The sequence below is a fragment of the Pecten maximus genome, chromosome 6, assembly GCF_902652985.1.
Source record: "Pecten maximus chromosome 6, xPecMax1.1, whole genome shotgun sequence".
NCBI classification, from domain to species: Eukaryota; Metazoa; Mollusca; class Bivalvia; order Pectinida; family Pectinidae; genus Pecten; species Pecten maximus.
In genome coordinates this window covers 13,430,775-13,455,798 of record NC_047020.1, presented here as the reverse complement: position 1 = coordinate 13,455,798, position 25,024 = coordinate 13,430,775, and the positions used below count along the sequence as shown (strand labels likewise).

The following is a 25,024-nucleotide window of genomic DNA, read 5'->3' as shown; positions in this document are numbered from 1 at the left end:
GTATTACATCCACAGTTTCTTTGGTATTTTGGATAATAAACATTATATTTATTTAACATTATTTAAGAAGACAGTACGGTGGTTTTTAGAAGATAAAAAACATATTTGCTGATTTGTTCATGTGATAACAATAAAATTTCAACGTCTTTTTTTTCTGAAGCGTGTGATTTAAATATTAAGCTGTTAAAGCATTTCTCTATTTTATAATCCATGTGACACAATCAAATGTTTTTTCCAAAGACTATATTGCTAGAGATCATATATATTTATGAATATATATGAATTATATAAATTGTATTTGACATGTATTTAGAAAGTTCATTGCATTATCTAAAAACATCTTCTAATAAAATATCTAACATAAAATGTGTTTGTTTTTAGTCATACATGTATATAAAACTTTAGTCATTTCAGTATATATCACAAGTGGTACATGTACAGAGTTAAAGTTCTTGGTGTTCAAATGCTGACGTGGTGAAACTCCGTGTTAAAGTGTACCAAGAACAAAAAAAAAACGATATTCAAACATGGTATTTTTTTGCAAAAACCAAAGAATGATGTCGCGAACCACATCAAAATCGGTTGGCCGAGTGCCGAAATAAAATCTATGCATTATATTCTATACAAAACACGCTTCAAGTCATGGAGAACACTTAATTCAGAAAGTAATATATTATAATCATCATGATCTACAATAGACTAAATCTCTCACGTATGAATACCAGTGTTGGAGCCTGCAACAAACTTCTACATATACAGATTTTATCCCGAGGGTATTTTACATGTCATGGTCTCAGGGATAACGGACGATTACATTCTTGAGAAAGATATATTTTTTATATGATCGTTGTCATTGAAATTAAATAAAAGTGATTCGCAACAATTATAATATAATTGATACTTTATGTACAGGTACATAGTATAGGTTCTTATTAAAACCATCATTTTCGCTCCGTTATATATATATATATAGAAAACATACAATTTAGTTCATCGTGATTAATCATAATTAATACTAAAACTTATTAACTCGCAATAATTTTCGTGTATGAATTTTTCAAATTTTATTTATTTCTTTTTTATTATCATTATATTTCTTTTTTGTTTTGTTATTGTGTCATTATTATGAAGTGATCGAGATCATTGTGGTTTTACTTTCCATTCGTGTGTCACAAGTCATATCTTCACTTAAAACAGGACTTTAGAAGATTAGAAACATGTTCGGAGAATTACGAATTGAGTGGGTTAGTATAACCGCTAAACAATTACCAGGTGTGAAATTATGATCCACAAGCTCGTCACACCTGTCACTGCACTACATGTGTCTGGTGTTCTAATCGGCACAAGCCGATAATTCTTGTGAGTTCTCGCGTTTGGTTTCTATGTACTTCAAAAAAGTTCCGAAGATATACTTTCACATGTTGTACGTAAATTGAGCTTGAATTTTATTAAGAATTGCGTGTTACTACAGGGAATGCATTTTTAAGTTGTTGAAATCAAACATATTATTTTTGGAATTCAGTGGGTTTCGTTTTCCTTTCAAGCGAAAAAAAAATGTATCTTAAAGGTTTGTCTATAGAATGATTAACCTAAGTTGCCTCATTCATAAACCCACGATGTTGAAAATTTACTCTATGAATCTTTCCGAAAATCACAAATAACGGTATCTTCAAGTGTATTTGCAACATATCTATTGCTGTTTTGGCTAATAAAAATTCCAATTTTTTAACTTTTATTTCACATCGTGTATGAATTGTATTTTAAACTTCTGTTACTAGAAGTATTATAACCGAAATCAATATTGGTATGTAACAACCCGCAAATGCCCTCATAATAAAGACTATATGATGTAAGTCGTTATAAACGGCCCATTATTCAAATGCCATACATGTTACAGCGACCCGTTAAAATAGAAAATTATTCAAATTTTACATGGTATATACGACCTGTTATAAAAGAAAATGAGTAAGATGATACACGTTGTATTTGGCCCGTTATAATAGAAAATTAATAAGATGTTACATGTTGTATATGGCACGTTATAATAGAAGATTATATGCCCCTGGTTTCGGTAACATTTGTTATTAACTAACTCACAAATATAAGTCAAAAAGTTTATTCAGCACTTTCATTATTGTTGTCTCATTCGCATTCATTGCAGGCACGTGTTTCTATATATATTTCCTATATGACGGCTCTGATCCCATTAAACCTCTGACGTCACAGGTCAGAGGTCACCGAAACGTAGTCAACGGCTCTGGGTTCGAGAAAAATCGCAATTACTCTAAAACTAAAGTCGCTGTGAAAGTCGGCCTTTCAGCATTTTTAGTTTCATCCTAAATCACATTTAAACTTGAAATAGCAAATCGTTACGGGTACACTTTAAGACCACCACGTAATCAAGTCAATTACGCTATGAAGGCTATTTTCACTCCATTCAATTTCATCTCATCTTAAATTGTCCTTATTTGTATTAATTACGAAAGAAATGGATTAAACCTCATAATTTTATGAAAACCTAGCATGTTCAAATTAATAGAGCTGTTAACAAGAAATAATAGAAATGATATCTCAAATCTTGCTAAATATATTAAATTTGCAAGGAAGAGAAAATTAGAATGGCTTAATAACCAATAATTATGTATAGTCATATAATGTTTCTCATACATATGTTGTATTACTTTTATTAGTAGTTGAATTGTCTGTATGTGCAATTCCAGCACAAATCTATGATAGGATATTGTTTATGATGTAAATAGTAAATTAATTGTTATATACATGTATATAATCACATATCACTATGTGTAAGGGTATATATGTATACAATAAAAGACCCGGATTTTACAACTTACCATCAGTCCATGTTTTTTTGTGATTTTTACGTACCAGAAACCCCAAGCTATCTATTTAAAAGTACGCGACACCAGCGAGAACTACCCAAGATGTCCGATAATTATTAAACCCGTATTCACTTAACAATGTGACGCTTATATAATTAATTAAGTATCAGACGACTATTGACTAATTTGTGTGTAATCAACCCAGTTCTTGTGATCACTGCGTAATACGTAAATGTGTATGTAATTAATAACGTGCATCTTTCAATGAGTCGTCGTTTCACGTAACGGTGTTACAAGCCGATATCCATGTTTACCAAATACAAGCGTTAATGATGTTAATTACCGATCATAAATTTATTACATGTATTTGAGATTGATTAATTATCGTATCACGCACTGTATGTTTGTGCATAAATTCTTACTAACTACGAAATAGCAATATGTGTTCTTATAAAAGTTGCCGTCTGTAAAATAACTATCATAGATATTGTACGTCAAGTTGAAAAAAGCAAGACCAGGCTATACTATAAAATCCTTTAATACTGTAACATTTAGGTCGTAGAGAAAAAGCAATGTACCGTTATAAAAACAAAAGCTACACATTGTAACACAGGTAAACACCCGGGGCTATGACCTGGCAGCGGTCGCTATTGACTACGCACAGTGTCAAGCGATAGTCTGTACAGCTGTCGACACGGGTGACTTGCCCCGACATTTTTTTCTCCTCGTGGTGAAAAAATTGTCCGGATTATTGAGGGAAGTTTGCTAATGAAAAGTACGCTCCGTTCCCAAAATGGGCTTCCGGAATCGGAATCCGAATTTCCGGACTGGTGAGTACAAATAACGTTACGGAAATCCGTTCCCGTGCATTTCCGTCCGGACTGTGAGTTTTCCGGACTATCGGCGTCCGGATTATCGCGGGTCCACTGTACACGTGTTGTAGTTTAAGTTTAAACATATTTTATTGATATACAGAAATGACAAAGGGATTAGTCAGCAAATTTTACCAACTTATAAACGACTTCTCCCGTAAAATTAACAAAACAATGAATAATATGTGGCTAAAGTGATAAACAATAATTTTGTTATACATTTGTACTATGAATATTAGTGTGAAGGGCCTTTTGTCCGGAGGGGCTATTGTCCTAGGGGCTAATGTCCGGGGGGAGGGGGGGGGGGGGCTTTTGTCCGTACCTCGAATATTCATATGCCTACAGTTGAGCCGAAAGGCTTAGTATAAAGAACTCAAACTCGTCTTCGGTATTATTAATAACGATATTTAAAGAAACGATCATTTAGGGATACAAAGTGAAACATGTGCAAGGATGAGGATTTTTTTAGTGTGTCTTATTTAAATATCACAGACATGTACATGCTGTCATTGTACGACTCCCGTGTGTAAATCGCGTATCTATGTCAAAGATGATTTTACGCACGAACTTTGTTTTGATCTGTAACTATGCACAATATTGTTTATTAGATAAAGGAATAAGTGTTATCATGTACAATAAATTAATTTCTTTGTTATTATTTATTGCTTATTTTCGACTATGTTATCAAGCACCATTTCTGCATGCACACAAACGACGATAGTCGGGTGTTTTGTCTCCGTATACAAACGGACACGGTTAAGTCGAACCATCGGATAAGTCGAATATTTTGCTCGGTCCCGTCGACTTCGACTTATCCGAGTTTTACTGTACATAAATTAACCCACCATAGGATCTTTCTCCCAATATTTTTTTCTATGCATATTATTCTCGGTTTTGATTTTCCTGCTAGTGCTTGATAATACCGCTGAAAAAAATGACGTTTGATACATGAAATTAGCTACAGACAATTACACAACTATCAAATTATTAGGAACATGTGTGAATTTAGTTGTGTACTCATCACCGTTTGTCAGCATGTCACCCGATCACAGCCAGGTAAGTCGTGATTTTTATCACAGGTAAGTTGCAAGGTTCCTTTGAACTGCAGCCAGAAAACTTTAGATCACAGTCCTACCACATGCGCTAACAGATTAAACATACCACTGTCATATAAAAAAAAAATGAAAGTAATATTTTCTATGCAAGCGCCTGTGGGCTCACATGCGGGTACGTTATAAATATAAATGAAAATATCTGAATGCGTACCACTTTTATATTGTGAATGACGATGTGGCTAGCAACAACTAAGTTTTATGCCACATGATATATATGTTTTAGCAGTGACATGTATATGTCTTTGGTTTTAGTAACGACATATTATGTTTTTGTCCGATAACACAGTATTTTATGTAGCAAATAAATGACCACGACAATGGTACACAGATGAAGATACGGCCGGAGACAGATGTCTGCTTATTGTAATGTTCAAGTCAACAATGTGTCTGTGATTTTAATGCGTTAATTGAACGACATATGGTAATAAATAAATAATCACATGCACCCTAATTAAATTACACTGCGGTCGGTACTAACGATATGCGGTGTCTGATTTTTGCCGAGTCTCTACGAGTTTGCTATTGTACAGGTAACTGTCTTCTGATTAAATATATCAATCAATGTACGATAACAAGCGAATCTATATGTCTGCTTATTAAGCCTTTACATTAATTTCATGAACGTGCAGTGACATCAGCAAACGATTAAAACTTCGACGATGTCCTTTGTAAAAATCATCTAGACATGTCAATCACACCTGTGGCAACAAATCTGAGAGTATGTGGGCGGAGCTATAGTAGGCTGTGCCTGATTATGGTGTGTCATCAGGTAAACTGTCCACCCCATTCGATGCAGGTATCCCAGCAATCTATTGTCTAATTAATTGGCTGTAAAAAAGTCTTACGCTAGGATTTATGAGAGTGTCGCCCAAAACATAAGGGTATAATTTCACAATATTTAGTTTATATTTACTTAAATAATTACGGTAGCTGTTATCCCGTGTATTTGTTATTAATTATTGAGATAATACACGAAAACTAATTGTTGCGATTTAAAACGTGTAATTTCATTTATTTATTTAAAAAAAAAATCCTACAGTAAGATGTGAGATACAGGTAGTAGACATCGACCAACTACAGCTTCAAATCCTTCTGGATAACAACATATACTCCCCTCAGGTAAAAAAACCATAGGGGTCCGATGGGGTCATTGCGAAACAGGTATACTCTCTATTGTAATTAAAATATGTGATTGACAGGTGTTAACAGTTGGTGAAAACATTTCTATAACGGTAATTACACGGCATGTAATTGTTCTGTGTATAGAGAATTAATCTATATCGCTTTCACTAACTTCAATTATGATTATATTACGCGATATAGAGATTTTTTTTCTAGAAAATAATGATACACCATTTATAACTCATTTATAAGTATGACCGTTTAATAGATCATTCAGTTTGATTTCATTTGGTTTTAAACGGTAATGATTTGGAATATATTATTTCCTAGCGAATTTTCAATGATTGCGGTAAAACAAAACCACGATAATGATATAATATATCTATTATATACTCATCTCCGACATTCTCTTCACAGAAGGTAAATATTTTCTTCTGGAACGCTTTTGTTACCTACCAGTTCAATGGAAAATTTCAAATTACATGATCTATCATCAGGCTTCGTTGGACGTAAAATAGACTGGTCTATAGATAGAGAAAGGACGAAATAGTTCACATTGTTTGGACGTTAGGTCTTGATCGTAATGGTGACGTCTGTATTGTTAGTACGTTATTTTGTTTTGCTTCCAAAATAAAAGGGACGGGAAAGATTCCCATGTTATGCTTATAATTAATTGAAATATGTTAAAATGTATTTTATAGATTTCTTTATTACATACACCAATGTATTGTTTTCTCACAATAAAGAGAGCACATCGGACTATACATACACATCATTCTGTAGTCTATGTATTTCAAACAATATCTATTTGACAATTTCCATTTAACAATATACACAACATTTATAGTATACACACATAGATTCCAATCATGCATGTAATCGAAAAAAAAGAGACCTCGCATAATGATTTTGCTGTGACAATTTGGCTGTTAATGAAATAATGAAGTTGATTAACTACTGTATATATAGTTTGGAAAATATGAGCATGGATTTCTATATCTACCGGTAATTTGAATGCGCCCAAGTGTATATGTCTATGCTATTAGCCACGCCGGAATCGTCCCTGATAATAATGATAGTAAGAAAACACACAACGTCTTTAAGTCGTGTATTTAAACTACGAAATGTTTAAATAATTATACAGTCTATGTATGAAACCCGCTACAAAAAGTCAGACGAAATAATTATAAGCTATATTATTCAGGATAAAATTTGGTTTTCTTCAAACAATTACGAAACAAAAAACATACATTATGTCCCCGCGAGGACAAATAATGATCTTATCAATCTTTATCGTCTTCTCATCCGTCACAGGTCGTACACGTATATGGATCAATTTCTCAAACAGACATCTTACTAGCTAGATACTTCAGATATGTGTGATGACTAAATTATGCAATTAAGGACTTTGCTAGATCACGTAAAAATAAGTACGAGATCTTTCACTAAATAACGAGCCCCTTATGTGGCCTCTCCGAGGTCATGGCATCTGAGGTCATGCACAAAGCGCCATCTATAAACAGGTCAGCTAAATCAGTAGTGACTAAATGCATAGGCCTATATACAAGTATTGAATTGCAGATCATTTAAACCACATCATTTATCAACAGCAGCAATTGAGACGTTAAGGGAATTTCGTAGACTCACTATACGGTATCCAGATGTTTTGTTTATTTAGTTATACCCATGATCGTCACGGAGAACCGTATCACTTCGAATTCGAGTCTTACATTAGGGATAGGACACTTGCATGTAAGTCACAAAATCTACCAATCGTCTCGACTGCTAGCGGTAAAAAAATCGGTAAACGTACAACGATAAGGGTCGATAATGGTCAACTGAGAGCCACACCACCACAGGTAAAACCGAGGGCTGAATGTAATCGTGGCCCTCGGCGGCTGCATCATCAGGATTCGTGGCGGACAAATTGCTTTGATGTTTCGCGGAGAAACGATCACCGCGGATTTTGATGAACACATTAACACCGGGGATCGCGATGACGCCGTGTTCATGATCCCTGATAGGGATTTAGGGTGATCAGTCGCGGTGATTGACCCCTTGAATAGAAAATCAAACGCCGGCACATGGTGACTTTGTGTTCATTCCTACGGCCTGCACTGTACATTGGATGAGGGGAGGTTGATATACTCATACATCTTACTGCCGCCCTACCTTAGATGAGGGGAGGTTGATATACTCATACATCTTACTGCCCCCTTACATGGGATGAGGGGAGGTTGATATACTCATACATCTTACTGTCCCCTTACATGGGATGAGGGGAGGTTGATATACTCATACATCTTACTGCCCCCTTACATGGGATGAGGGGAGGTTGATATACATCTTACTGCCCCCTTACATGGGATGAGGGGAGGTTGATATACTCATACATCTTACTGTCCCCTTACATGGGATGAGGGGAGGTTGATATACTCATACATCTTACTGTCCCCTTACCTGGGATGAGGGGAGGTTGATATACTCATACATCTTACTGCCCCCTTACCTGGGATGAGGGGAGGTTGATATACTCATACATCTTACTGCCCCCTTACATGGGATGAGGGGAGGTTGATATACTCATACATCTTACTGCCCCTTACATGGGATGAGGGGAGGTTGATATACTCATACATCTTACTGCCCCTTACATGGGATGAGGGGAGGTTGATATACTCATACATCTTACTGCCCCCTTACATGGGATGAGGGGAGGTTGATATACTCATACATCTTACTGCCCCCTTACATGGGATGAGGGGAGGTTGATATACTCATACATCTTACTGCCCCCTTACATGGGATGAGGGGAGGTTGATATACTCATACATCTTACTGCCCCCTTACATGGGATGAGGGGAGGTTGATATACTCATACATCTTACTGCCCCTTACCTGGGATGAGGGGAGGTTGATATACTCATACATCTTACTGCCCCCTTACATGGGATGAGGGGAGGTTGATATACTCATACATCTTACTGCCCCTTACATGGGATGAGGGGAGGTTGATATACTCATACATCTTACTGCCCCCTTACATGGGATGAGGGGAGGTTGATATACTCATACATCTTACTGCCCCCTTACATGGGATGAGGGGAGGTTGATATACTCATACATCTTACTGCCCCCTTACATGGGATGAGGGGAGGTTGATATACTCATACATCTTACTGCCCCCTTACATGGGATGAGGGGAGGTTGATATACTCATACATCTTACTGCCCCCTTACATGGGATGAGGGGAGGTTGATATACTCATACATCTTACTTCCCTCCTTACATGGGATGAGGGGGTTGATATACATCTTACTGCCCCCTTACCTGGGATGAGGGGGGGGGGGGGGGGGGGGGGAGGTTGATATACTCATACATCTTACTGCCCCCTTACATGGGATGAGGGGAGGTTGATATACTCATACATCTTACTGCCCCCTTACCTGGGATGAGGGGAGGTTGATATACTGTAAATCACTTATATTTCGCGAGTACTTAATTTCGCGAACTCACCTTATTTGACTTATTCGCGAATACATAATTTCTCGAATTCCGATCTCAAAATGACTTTAAATTCGCGAATAACGTTAACAGATCGGAGATATGTCCAGGTTGGTAGCCATTTTGTTTATGAGAATCATGTGACGGTACAAGAAAAGTCATGTGATTCAATCATGTGATATCGGCGTCTGGTCATACTGAATTGTATTTACCGTACCTGTATACGCCTCTCGGCTATATACAAGTGGATTAAACAAAAGAAATGTGGTGTTCAACGTGCGTTTATATTTGGAGGGTGAAATGAGTTGTTTTCAATATAAATAAAGCTTTCACGCCCCCTCATATGTAGTTAGTCTGGATTATTTCACCGACATGACCACGCTTACAAAGGCGGTGTCAGACATTAAACAAAACCCACGGCTCGTTAAGAATGCCTGGGAGATGGCGGGACTACAATAGTTTGTGAGTAATTAACGTACATTGTAATTAACGTACGTGTGTATACAGTGATACCGATGAACAGTTCTCGGGACAGTCTATTTCGAATAATATATACTCCAGGCGATTATTTGTTCTGAATGTTTGTATTAAATATATAATCTGTTTGATTTCAACTTTGTTATGGTAAATATCTTTTCGAGAATAAAGCGACGTGAAGTGCTATATATACACATGTAACCTTACATAACTTACAACAGCGTGGGTAATAAAGTACGACGTATTCCGGATGACCATCCGGGATCCTCGGGACCGTACCTAATTAACTGCATGTAAAACGTCGTCAAGAAGTTAATTAAGACCGAGTTCAACCACAATATTAGTGTTCAGTGGGGTTTTGTGTGTGTGAAATTTTGGTGTTTTGTTAGATAAAATTACACTCTGATCTACATGTAAGTATATAATCTATCATTCTATTATTACTTTAATGGCGATGTCTGTTCACCAACTAAAGATTACGATCAATTCAAAATGGACGCCAATTATTCTTGTCATTTTTATGTAAATATTCGCGAGGGATTTGAATTCGCATTTGACTCTCCTCGCGAATTAACGCGAAAATAAATCTCACGCGAAATATAAGTGATTTATAGTACTCATACATCTTACTGCCCCCTTACCTGGGATGAGGGGAGGTCGATATACTCATACATCTAACTGCCCCCTTACATGGGATGAGGGTAGGTTGATATACTCATACATCTTACTGCCCCCTTACCTGGGATGAGAAGATTGCCGAAGCAGTACCCTGCTGTTCCTGCCACCACATGGGCACCACGCCCAGCAGCCTGGACGTCACGGATTCTACCTCCTGTACCTGTTGTGGCCCCTGGGAAGGGAGCAACACCTATAAGAGAGAGATAATCATCAACCCTTACCATTGCTTCATGCAGACATCTTAATTTGTAATCTCAACCCCCCCCCCCCCCCCCCCCCCCCCACCCCACCTTTAAAGTTCTTAACACTGCTAGCATCAAGACTTATACAATAACCAATGATCTAGTGTTACACCTTTAAATTCAATAACTAATATTACACTCAAATCTATGATGTACAAGACATTTTTTATTGTATGGTTTCAACTGTAACTAAATACTTGTTTACGATTCTAACATTTGTGGGTCTCCGAGTTAGTCCCACGTTTTTAGAGTTTGAGGTACGATACCTGTCGGGAAGTTGTGGGTCTCTGATTTAGTAATACATATTTAATGTTTAAGGTACGATACCTGTCGGGAATTTGTGGATATCAGATTTAGTACTACATATTAAACTTTTAAGGTGCGATACCTGTCGGGAAGTTGTGAGTCTCTGATTTAGTATAACATATTTAACGTTTAAGGTACGATACCTGTCGGGAAGTTGTGAGTCTCAGCTGTGAAGATAATGTGTCGTTTTTTCTGTTCAGTGTATACCATAGGACTGGGCTTGGTTGGGTCGCTGGGCTGTAGTACTTCTACATCGAAGCCTTCAATGCCACTGTCAAGTACATTAACAACCACAATGAAATGGGCCATAAATTTTTCTGTTTTTTTCTCTCTATTTTTGAAGTTTAATTCTATTAATTTCAGTTCAAGAGAAGTTTTTGAAAAATAGACATGTCATAAATTAATTTAATAAAAATAAATATAATTCATATTAAGGGTTATTCCAATAAAATATATATCCCACGGAAGGATTCCAGAAATAAACAAATTCTATTCCTGGTGGGCATAGGACAAAATGTCTTATAATATGGACCTTTTTTCAGCGGTTCTTGTCTGATAAACTTAGAATCCACCTACTGGGTAGATATTTCGCTGGAATAGTGCTTAAAGCTTGATATACACAGGAATGTACAATTAACACTCTGTACAACAGTACCTGCTATTATCAGAGAATTTGATGACATTGTTATTATTTGATGATTTTTGAGTTTTCTTAATCATGTCAAACAGTGATTCCGGGTATTCCTTTCCATCCACCATCATCCTCCCTCGAAAAAACCAGTGGCGACTGTGTTCACTGTCCAAATAGAAATAATATATTAGTATTCTGTGAAAATATTTTTTGTAAACAAAAACTTCTCTTTAACATAAATGTTAAGTCTCTTCAAGATTCTTCCAAGTTCAAAGTATGGAAGCTTGAGGCTGATTTAATTACAGTGCAGTGCAACTAAAACTGCATTTTACATGGATGATAAACAGAAATTCAGAGAGGAGATTATTTTTAAATTTCCACCGGTAAAGTGATTACAAAGATTGAAAACTGGCCCTTGGAACCGGTTGTGAAATTGACTGATTTGAGTTATAATCATTGATCAGAATGACAAGTGTGGAGCCACAATCCAAAGGGCTAGAACAGACAGAGGGTTTGGACCTTCTATCATCTTTTTCCGTTTGCCCATATTTTTATTCAGGATTCATATCAGTTGATCAGCTAATATCTATATCTACTGTAGATAACTGCAGTTACTTATCCCAGTCAGTACCCAGACAGCACCAACATTTTAATCAAAATTCAATTAAATCATAATCCATTGCCCTGTTATCAGTCCATCTGACTTTAAGCCTGAGATTGTATATAATTTGAACCCTGGAGATATATCAGAAGAAAGTGATACTACAATAGGTCCCTATCTACCTTTAGAGTGTAGTACCTGTTTGACTGAGCCAAGTCGAAGCATTCTACATTGGTTGGGTTACGCTTGATAGTCTCCTGGAAAAGCTTGGTGTAGTAGTCCATATCCCAGTCATCAAAAGCAAGACCTGACAAAATATCAACAGCTCAAAATATGCTAGTAAATAGATATACAAACTCCTGTAAAGGCAGAGAATGTCTTTTAGGCTAAAATGTCCCTACTCCAATGCTAAGTACGTCAATTTAATTTTCATAAACAGAAATGGTGATTTTGAAAATGGCACCCTCCCTATAATGGTGTCTGCTTTTTCCAGATTTGTATAAATTATATAGAACAACACACATGCAAATATCACTTTCACTCATATCAACTCATTGGACCAGATGGAATTGAATTGTGGGAGAGTTCTTAATGTGGAGGAAACCAGATTACCTGGAGAAAACTATGCCACAAGGCCACATAAAATCTCTAATTGTCCCAACTCTCCTGTTGTGCATCCACCCTCCCAACTTGCCATCTCCAGTTTTACAGTTGTACCTGCCTAACTCTTGTGTTGTCCACCTTCAGTGCTACACAGTTGTACCTGCCTAACTCTTGTGTTGGCCACCTTTAGGGCTACACAGTCGTACATGCCTAACTCTTGTGTTGGCCACCTTTAGGGCTACACAGTCGTACATGCCTAACTCTTGTGTTGGCCACCTTTAGGGCTACACAGTCGTACATGCCTAACTCTTGCAGTGATGGATACAGAAAATTGTGTAACTGAGGGTATGCCCCCATCAAATTGAAAAAGATGGGGGCTCTTGATCATGACTATAAAATTGGATCTGTTTTTAAAGTACTATTACATTTTAAGAATGACTTATTGCATCATTTCCTTTAAATAATTGCTATTCATAGCTGCTGAAAACAATTTATTTGGTACAATAAAACTTGGCAATAACAGTTTCTTTATATGCAGAACTTTTAAAAGAAAGACTGAATATCATATGCTAACAGATTTTTTTCATTCGGAAAATGATCAAACAAAAATTGATGTTAATGTATAATGAACATCAAACTAGATCTACATGGAAATCATGTTTTCGTTGGTTTTTTGGTTTTGCAGAATGTTCCTTATTCGTATCTTTTCTTGTTGTGTCCGCTGCTGTGTCTTTATAATGTTCGGTGTTTTTATCAGGCCTACTCTCTACATCATGATCATGATGATTCTAAAGAAACTTTATATTTTTTTTATGTGTGGAGGTGGCTTTTGCCATGTTTGGGTTGTTAAAGGTCACATAAGCGCTTGGATTTTCGTCATATTTTTAAGCGTTCTTGCGACTCAAGGGGAGTAACTCTAATTACGACTTCCGCCTAAATCATGTTTGTTGTAAAGACGACACCAAAACGGTATTGTACTTACTATAATTTCGTTTGATTGATAGAAACATGTTTAAAAATATTATTAAACACATCTTGTACCCGCGTTATGTTGATACATATGCGGGTCACACTAGTGTTTTTGCGTGAATTGGCCCCCACTTATATTCTGCAAGTGGGGGCAAAACGTAAATTTAGGGGGATTTTAACGATCCCGCGCCCTGGATCTTTCACTGCTCTTGTGTTGGCCACCTTCAGAGCTACAGTTGTACCTGCCTAACTCTTGTGTTTGCCACCGCCAGGGCTACACAGTTGTACCTGCCTAACTCTTGTGTTGGCCACCTTCAGGGCTACACAGTTGTACCTGCCTAACTCTTGTGTTGGCCACCTTCAGAGCTACACATATGTACATGCCTAACTTTTGTGTTGGCCACCTTCAGAGCTACAGTTGTACCTGCCTAACTCTTGTGTTTGCCATCGCCAGGGCTACACAGTTGTACATGCCTAACTTTTGTGTTGTCCACCTTCAGGGCTACAGTTGTACCTGCCTAACTTTGTGTTTGCCACCGTCAGGGCTACATGGCTGAACCTATCTAACAGTGTTGGCCACCTCCAGGGCTACATGGCAATTCTCCATCCCTTCAGGGCTACATGGCTATATATGTACTTACCTAGCTCAGTGTTGGCCATCTCCAGGGCCACTCGGCCATTCTCCATCACTTCCACCTCGTACACATCTTCTGTTATCATTTCATGGTCAAAGTTATCTATGGGATGCGAATAGCGACACTGCGTCATCCTGTCATGAAGGCTTGCCACAATCTTTTCCTCCATCTCATTGGTCAAGGTAAATCCTGGCCTCAGTATGATCATGTAACGTACACAGTTCTCTACACGAAGTACATGTCTCAATCCAGCTGATCTACACATCGACACTGCATTTGTTGAAAATGGAGTTGAAAAATTCAACCTATTTTGAAATAAATCAAAACATATATTCCATTTCATCACCTAAAGATTTCAAGTTATTCAAAAGCAAACTTGCAAATAGAGAGATGGGGATATGGATTTGTTTCTGTTATAACTTTCCAAAAACAATGAATGTGTTAAATTTGTTTGCTTGCTGGGATTAATGCCCGCATGAACAGTCACCATCATTTTGAGGCGGGGTCTCCATGTAGTAGTTGGTGGGGTGGCCCATTGTATGCCATTCAGTGCAATTAGGGTAAAGCATTTAGTAGGGATTGTCTAACCACGCTCCTGGATTCAAGTACATGTATATTTTATATATGTTAGTGTTCGAATTTGGGCCCCATTCTCACTCATGTTTGTTGCTTATTTTTGCCAATGAGGTCATAAAAAAATTCTGAAAACCTGTTAAATTTAGTATTTTTCATAAAAGGACAAAAAAATCATCATACAACGTATCTCTACCCAATTATTTTTCACTTCAGCTGCACAAAACAAAATATATGAGGTGACAATATCCCAATATGGGCAGGGAAAACACTGGAAAATTATTTTACATGTAATAAAGAGAGTCTTACCCTACTACACAAAAAGAAATCTACAAGGGGACAATACCCCAAAATGGCCAGGAAAAACACTGGACTGTTGTTTTACATATAATATAGAGAGTCTTACCCTACTGTACTAAAAACACCTGTTCTGAATAACAAACTTACCTTGGCCCTATTTCTATTATGACATGACCTTCATTAGACCCAGGAATACTGGAGTCAAGAAATGTGTCACAGGAAATCTGTCCTTCCTCAAATGGAGTTCCCAATATCCATTTTAACCTGTCCAGGTCTTCTTGTTCTAACTCTACAAAAGATAAAACACTTATCATAAAATTATTACATTAATTTACATATTTTCAAGTTATCTAAAAATGGACAAATGTTTTCTCCAGCTGATCTGTTGACACTTTTCTGAAATCAGATTGGAAAAGATAACATAAATATTTTTGTTAAAGTAATTATCCTGTAATAATCAAAAAGGGACAATTTCTTTAGCCAATTTATTTTGACTCAATGTTGGGGATTAATAAGGAGTAAGTCTTTGTTAGCATTTACACTGAACTAGACATGACTGGGCCTTTAATGCCAGGTAGATTTAGTATATATTTACAATCAATTGTGACATTTCTTATAAGAGGATTTTGTTATCATCCTCCTTCATCATCATCATCTGAACACATCTATCCTATCTACGCAAATCTCATCTAAATCATCATTTACAAATATAAACTAATTGCTTTATAACTAAACAAAGATAACAAACCTTCATCATCTATGCTGATGTAGAAACAGATTTCTGTAAGAAGCCTGGACAACGCATTCCCAATAAGAGAGGAGATCTGGCGTTTTGTGGCATCACGAATTCCTTGAGTTACTCCCCCTTTCTTGTAAATTCTCAGGATTGCCATTCTGTGTCAAGGAATATAGACAAAAATCATTGATAATTATAAAAATAACTCTCAAGTGTAGTAAATGATGAAGTAATATTTTGTATGTGTAACCCATCTGATATTAATAATAAATATTCAACTCTAACCCTAACAACATCTCTGAAGTAAAACCTGACCTCAGTCTTTTCGTTCCAAAGCTATCTAAGGTTGCGGCAAAAAAACATTTGATTAATCATTAAAATGGATTTTTCTGACCAAAACAACAGTTCAACAATGATAATAATTTACATTGTTAGCCTTCCGGCTAGTCATAGTCACAATTAGCAAACTGCTTCCATCGTTCTTTGTACTGTGGAAAAATAATAAGCTACAGATATTTTCCAACACAGACATTGGTATGTTTACCTAAAAAAATAGGGAAAGATACAACTTAAAGTACAAGAGGCCCAGAGGGCCTGTATCACTCACCTGGATTTCATGAGATTTATGAAACAAGAATGATCATTAAGTATATTTGTCACTGGTATTGCTATGTCTATATCATAGGCATTTTATATGGGTACATGAGGTTTTTATGCCAATAAATGCATTAATCCATGAAATAAAATTGACTTTTGGCACAACCCCATAGGGATGCTACCACACAAATGTGAGTGATATCCATTGCTTAGTTTTAGAAAAGAAATTGTTTAAACCAATTGACCCCTTTTGACCCTCTGCACCCCGTGGGGTCAGTTCCATCCTTTATAAAATTTTGAATCCCTACCCAAATGGATGCTACCAGTCAAATATGAGCTGTTTCAGAGAAGTTGTTCAAATATCAATTTAGCCAAATTGACCCCTTTTGGCCCCACCCCTCAGCCCCCTGGTGGGGTCAACCCTAAAATTTGTACAATTTTGAATCCCCACTCCATGACCATGCTACCATACAAATGTGAGTGATATCCATTGCTTAGTTTTAGAAAAGAAGTTGTTTAAACCAATTGACCCCTTTTGACCCTCTGCACCCCGTGGGGTCAGTTCCATCCTTTATAAAATTTTGAATCCCTACCCAAATGGATGCTACCAGTCAAATATGAGCTGTTTCAGAGAAGTTGTTCAAATATCAATTTAGCCAAATTGACCCCTTTTGGCCCCACCCCTCAGCCCCCTGGTGGGGTCAACCCTAAAATTTGTACAATTTTGAATCCCCACTCCATGACCATGCTACCATACAAATGTGAGTGATATCCATTGCTTAGTTTCAGAGAAAAAGTTGTTTATGTCAATTCTGCCAAAATGACCCCATTGCTCGGTTTCAGAGAAGAAGTCGTTTTATATCAATATAGCCCAATTGACCACATTTGGCCCCGCCCCTCAGGCCCCCAGTGGATCAGCCCCCTCCTTTGTACAATTTTGAATCCCCACCCCATAGTGATGCCATCAGGCAAATATGAGCGATATCCATTGCTTGGTTTCAGAGAAGAAGTCGTTAATATCAATATAGGTATATTGACCCAATTTGGCCCCGCCCCTCAGGCCCCCAGGGGGTCAGCCCCACCATTTGTACAATTTTGAATCCTCACCCCATAGTGATGCTATCAGGCAAATAGGAGCGATATCCTTTGCTTGGTTTCAGAGAAGTCGTTTATATTAATAGAGTCAAATTGACCCCTTTTGGCCCGCCTCTCAGACCCCTGGGGGGTCAGCCCCACCATATGTACAATTTTGAGTCCACACCCCATAGGGATGCTTCTGACAAAATTTGGTCAAATTCTGATCAGTGGTTATGAAGAAGAAGTCAATTGTTGACGGACGGACGGACGACAGACGACGGACGCAACGGAATGGCATAAGCTCACCTTGGTCCTTCGGACCAGGTGAGCTAAAAATTACATGTAATAAATTGTATGTTTCGCCTTTCTCTCTTTGTAAATACAGACAATTTTAAGCAAAGACTAAATTCACTAAAATTTCATTCAGTATTTATTTCAAAGCAACCAAAAGAACCTCCACTTGATAGTATGGAAGCACCCTGTATACATGTACATTTAAAACGTAAATATTGATGCATGGCAAACCAAATATTGAATTTCGTAAAAACACTTATTCTCGAAATTTTTTAATGTACTCCAAAATCTCACTCTTTCCGAAAGGTGAAAAGAAAATACATGTGATTTATAATAGAATTCATTCCAATTTGGGGATAAACTTCTTTGCTTAACTTTATAAAGCAAAAAATTCAAATTCATGTACAGTAATATGTAGGTTGTGTACGTTAATGCATCTTTGTTCTAGGTTTGGTAGGAATATTAATGTTGATACTTTTTGAGACAAATCCAGATCCCAGCATCCCTTCAGTCACTGGACAATAAATTCTATTTATTACCTGCTGCCCCTATTGCATGATCATAAGAGGCAACTAAATTTTAGATTTTATCTTTTCTCTTCTTTCTTCACAACTTTCATAACAACTTTCTTCTTCCTAATGTCTCCCTTGACAATGCTCATTTTTGGCCTTTAGTTGAGCGTTCGCCCCTTTGAGGAAGGCTTTTGATTCTGTCCCCTAGCTGAGACAAACTTGAGTCTTTAAATATGGTAGTTGCTACTCCTGCTTAGTCATATGGAGTTCGACATCGGACCGAGAAGGACCACCTAGCCGTGCCCATGTCCGTCCCAGGGAGATGTCCGGTCCTGTGGATGTACCGGATGGATAGGACAAGACTCACCTGAGGGGGACACAGGCACCGGAGGCACTCGACCACCGGTCCCCTCACGTCGCCTGAACACAGCCCACGCTGTGGAAGGAGATGTTAAACCAATAACCAACCAACCATCCTGCTTAGTGCTCAGCATATTTGGAGTGGGACGACTGGTTTGATCGTTGTCACTATAATGTGACCGGTGGGGTGTCATGCTGAGTGTCTTCGGCAGTATGCTTCAGTGAGGTAGCACTATCAATCGGCAAAAGATCGGGACTATCAGAAGGAAACTTAAAACGAACGTACCGCTTCCGCCCAAAACATGCACTCACCACACGCATGCATATCGCACACACTGGAGGTCGTCCTAAATTACCTTAGCTATTGATAGGACGTTAAACAAATAAAACCAAACCAAAATCGCCGTCCCCACCGGAAAAAAAATAAACATAGTCTTGGGCGAGACAAAAACTCACTTTAAAACCAAAATGTTACAACAAATGAAAAGCAAATTACAACTTATATTGACTTGTCCAATGGAAGCTGGTGCATGCATGGGGTCTAACAGTCTCGGCCCAAGGTGGGGCCCCATAAGCCATCGCTGTATCTACCGATAGGGTGAAATAAGGGAAGTACCTCTAATAGATCAGAATGAGGGTGTTACCCATGTGGTCAGGCAGGTGACTCCCTTAATTTTATTACATCTCACCTCAGAGTATCGAACCTTTGCCTATGTGAAATGCGAGTGCACTACCATAATGGCCACCTAACCATCAACAATACTGGATATGTATAATTAAAGACATACAGGATAGGTAAATTTGTACCCTACTTTAATTTCTTTTCTTAGATTTGTCACACATATAAACATATCACTATATGTAAACTTGTGGCAAATTGGCAAGACTTTACTTTATATCTTATTTGATGCTTCGCAAAATACATTGTGTAGATAACTTTTTTTATGAAGCTTATTTTCAAACGGTGATGCAAGTTTCTGTCAATATTATAATACAAATAATCCATTTGAAAAATACTCACTGTAAAAAACACCCGGTGGTCTTTTCTTTTATGGAATATTCTCATATGGATTATTATCAAATGTATTCTTATTGACAGAACGTCAGACTCCAGTGATATAACTTGTTTTTTGTCATGCAGAGGTCACGGAAACTAGCAATGGAAACTTTTGTTTGACAACAAAGATCCTTTATGCTATAAATAATTGAGTTTAGGACACTTAGGAGAATGTAGACTTCAGTTGATCTTAGTGAAGCACTTCTCAGCTGCTTCTTACTGTGTACATCATCAAATGTTTTGACTACATCATATTACGTTACTGTACACAATGCGAATGCCAGAAAGTTACTAACTTTGTATGTTGTTGTATACATACACAACAATTAATTCACATTGCTTTAGTAAATCAACGAAAACATCCTTGAAATTATGCTCAAGTTGTTGTTAGTTCACCTTTCATACACGTGCACAATGCAGTTTTCTGCTTTCGTTTTGCCGCCTCCTTGGGAAGGGGGATAACTCTAACGTCCTTATTATAAAAAGGTGTCAAACCAGTAAACTATACCTCATCGCTAATATGATCACCGACAGGATTTAAATAAAAATTTGAATATATCTTATTGCATGAAAAAAATCATTTTTATATCATAGATAATTAAGGATTTTGTATCCATCTCGAAACTTATTTACAGATTGGTATTTCAATGTTGAAAATATACAAAGCAGAGACGTGTAGCATACTGTATATCATATCTCTGTACAAAGAAAATGTCAAAATTTACAGTTACAGCTGTAGCTGTCTTAGAAACTTTTTTCTCTGTAAACTGAAACAAACTTCATCACATCCTGTGATGAAACAAGAGGCTCTAGATGTCAATGCGAATTAGAGAGTAAGATATGGAAGTTAACGTCTTTTTAGAGACCGAGTTACCTCCCTTGTACTGTAAAACTGAGTTGGGGACGATGTTTGTAGAAAATTATTCCAAATGATTTTTTTAACTTTAAATTAATATCAATGCAACAACAACTAACATATGAAACAATTCTTTTTTAATTTTTTTATCTATAACTCTGTGTGTTTTATGCTTTTTGTTGTTGTTTGTGTTTTTTGTTTTTTTTATTGTTATTATTATTTAGTTATTTTGCAAAAATCCGAGCAGTTCCTTAGTTCACCACTGCACCACCCTGTTCACATTGTTATATAATAATCAACAAATAGTTTGCATGGATCTTATGTCTCTTCGTTAATATGATAGTCTACGCCTCCTACGCGATATGAATTGGGTAGGCCATGGATGTATCGTAATTTTGATGTATATATATATAAATATGCAATTAATTCATGTAAGTACAACTATTCATTACACTATAAACGAAACTTCGCCCAAATTTAACAAGATCAGGGACAAAAACAGACGAAACTCAAACTTAAACGTTAGATCAATATGTTAATTACAATTCAAATTTGACAGCATGTTTGATCGATTGTATAAATTGGCCCCTTGCGGTACACCTCGATTGAGAGAACATCGATCGTATATGATTGAGTGTAACATCGACAATATAACTTCCTCTATCAATCCGTCTATCGTTCGACCGGGTAAATGTGTGTCAGTACATGATATTGTAATGATTAGGAGGTGGGTGACCAACAAGAGGAATTCAGATAAAAAGTCTGAAATATTTTTCCAAACTCGAACACATGAGTCGGTTATGTAATCAAGGAATTAGATTGTAGTCTAGATCCGTGCTTGATAATACTGAAGAGATGTAATAGGTGTTAGATTTGCAAAACACCAGATAATTTCTGAAATAGTTTCAAGAAAGTAAATTTAATAACATTTTGTATCAGTGGCCGGTACCCGGAAAAAAATTAACTCCTAATATGCAGTGATAACTTAAATATTTTGGCGGATTTGTTCGGTTTCGTAATTCCATGGCGAATAAAAAAAATATTTTCCTCACTAAATGTGTAGTGTGTTTACATAGCTACAGAACGAAATGACGAAAGTTTCAAAATACTCGAGTTATAATGTGCCAAAAAAATCGGCTCCAAAAATCGAAACCCTGCCTCGTTAATCGTCGTAATTTCAACTCGTTGATTATCTTTATTTCGTCACGTTTATCATCGTTCAGTTGTAGCAAAATGATGATTTCCCGATGTTCGTTTGGTCAACCCAATGGGGCCAAAGAGAGAATCTTTCGTTTTGTGATCCCGAAAGGCGAACTCACGATTATCACTGTACTACTGCTTCGAAAAATTGACATTCTTTGTCGCATAACGAGACAATCGAACATTATTTACTTATGTATTGTATGTAGCGATGGAGATATAGTAGTGTAAATTAAACATCACATACAGCCATTCACCTATGTCGTCTACATATAGTTTATACCATTATACCAGCTGGGTTAGGCGGGGTATGTACAGCGTCACTTTTTATTTTGTTTTAATGCCAAACATCCAACATAACGTCCGTTGACATGCAATACTTTATCGTTAGAACCGATATTTCATAAAATGTCTGTGAACCTGCACTGTGTTTTTGTGTTGTGACGAGAACTGTTTATTATGTAAGAATCAATAGGCAGCCTTTTGTACTCTGGGTGCACCTCGGTCATTTTACAAACGCAATCAATAATTTTATTTTTATTCATACTTTTACATATTTTAGAATACCGCACCGCTTGAACTGTTGGGCTAATCATATTTCCAACACATTGGATTTTTGTCCATTTTACTTGACAACAAATGAGATACGGTATCGGTTAATTGGTTATCCCAGTCATGTACCACATGAACTGTTGTAGGCTTGGATAGTGACAACAATAAACAACAGTGTGTAAAACATGTATTCTCAGGAAGGCCACTTACTGGCACATGAATAATACCTTAAAACTGAAATTGCCACATCTTTCAAATTTTTACGGATATCACTTAAAACCGAGATATTTGAGGTATGATTTGTACCCATTTTTGCTGAAAATTTCCTTGAAAATCTCAAAATGTACTTTTGAAATTATTATATATGAAGATCTTATTACAGGTATTTTCTCAAAAAATGATATATCTAAATGCCGATTTAAGAATTAATTTAAATGTGTACGAATTATCCGTATAGGAACTAAACGTGATGGGGTTATTCTTAATTAGACGTCATATCCAAAAAAATGACTTGGCCTGTACCTTCCCTTGATACTTTCCGAGATGTTTGTTTACCCAAAGACTGAGGTAAACTTGTTAACTGAAAAAGGAAGTATCCAATGCTATGTGATAGAAAGACAGGAAAAAAGGAGTTTAATCGACAAATGTTGTGGCATTCTGGCCACATTGCTATTTGTATTATTCTCAATAACACCCGACCGGCGATCACTACCACAAATATGGCACAATGTACGTACTAAGTCTGACCAATGGCCAGACGGTGTGTACCCACGCACGCGCCACTCTTCGTATTTCACGATTCTACATTTCCGGTAGAACAGCCAGTTTGATCTTTGATCTTATCTAAAAGATTGAATACCAGAAATATTTGTCTCTCATGATTAGATATATCTACCTATATTTGAAAAATAACTGGACGTACAGGAAATCAACGCCATCTCGTCACATATGTTTGAATTACAAACATGGACACACTGTACAAAATAATATTACATAATTAATGAGAAAAGTAAAACTAAACAAGCCAGTCTCGTTATTCAAACTGGAGAAAGAAAAATACTTTTGAAAACTATGCAGACAACTACGTTGAATTTTATGTTTTTCTAATCACCAATCTTTTTTTAATCTCATATCATTTGATTTATAATGCCGGATATGTCTGTCTACAAATCGCGGATTTGTGCCCGGTCCCACTTCATAGCTTCTCATATTATATCAATGCGTGGGGTGTATTGGAAGTAAAAAGTATATTTCAGTTCCGTGTCAGTCTTTAAAAAAGAACTGAATGAACCTAACGAACTTTGTCTCCTGGGACGTTTACGGCCTGGTACGTAGATCGATATACGACCGCCAGGCTGATAAACATGTACTCGAAATGACGATAACGGTGTGACTGGACCCGTGTTGTTTATTGCTGATTATTAAATCATTTATAAAATATCACACAGGGAGTATCTATAGGATAAAATTATAAATGTCACAATGATAAAATTTGAAAAGTACGTTAATTGATAACTCAAAACACACCTGAACAAACAGTCCGAGTTTCCTCTGACCCAAACACCAAGCGTTAGACATTAAATGATGGACAAATCCCAGGTGTGAGATCCGTTTGTGGAAGATGTTACCGTCTGGCATTGTGCCAAGTAGAAACTCGGACCACTAGAGATCTGTCCATCAAAATGTCTATCGCCTAGTGTTGGGACCAAAGGAAATTTGGGCTGAAAATGAAAAAAAAAATTGTGTAATTCAGCAAAAAAACAAGGTCGATACCAGCACCAGCACCAGATTTCAACCCACAGCCCATAGATAAATACTATATTGACCCAGAGACCTATATACTAGTATATAGGTCTCTGATTGACCACAGGCAGTGAATTAGTGTCGAATCGTCACAGGGACTCGGCACAAATCCAACCCCTAATAAACGCATACAGAGCACGAGGATGAAACTCTCTGTCTTGTCCCTGTGTCCATTAATTACCAAATGCATTCCAAGAAGAATTAGTATGTTCGGAATGTCACTGACAATGTTTTATCCGCCATCTTCATGGTCGAATATTATTGTTAATAACGGCTTAATTGTTCTGTCACGATATCTAAGGGAAACGATGTCATGCTAAGAATATTTGAAACCAAGGTTCGGATGACATGATCAATAGATATGATACAACGAAATTTGACCTGTTTTGTTGACTTCTCCCGGGGGAGTCAGGTGGTGACAGTTGATTACTACATGGTTGTAATACACACGTCAATGGCCAGTCACAGGTATGACACAAGGTATATCGATCTGTGATTGTTATTGATTTTG

The 25,024-nt window shown here is 37.0% G+C and overlaps 1 protein-coding gene across 1 annotated transcript in view; it reads right to left on the bottom strand.

Moving 5' to 3' along the window:
* LOC117329017 (phosphoribosylformylglycinamidine synthase-like) overlaps nt 1–20,561 on the bottom strand; it is a 59,707-nt gene extending 39,146 nt beyond the window's left edge. Inside the window, 8 exon segments of the mRNA XM_033886694.1 lie at nt 10,671–10,799; nt 11,301–11,428; nt 11,813–11,953; nt 12,588–12,696; nt 14,603–14,901; nt 15,617–15,758; nt 16,218–16,363; nt 20,499–20,561. Of these exon segments, the coding sequence (XP_033742585.1) occupies nt 10,671–10,799; nt 11,301–11,428; nt 11,813–11,953; nt 12,588–12,696; nt 14,603–14,901; nt 15,617–15,758; nt 16,218–16,362 (1,093 nt within the window). The 5' untranslated portion in view covers nt 16,363; nt 20,499–20,561.
* Nucleotides 20,562–25,024: the final 4,463 nt, after the last annotated feature.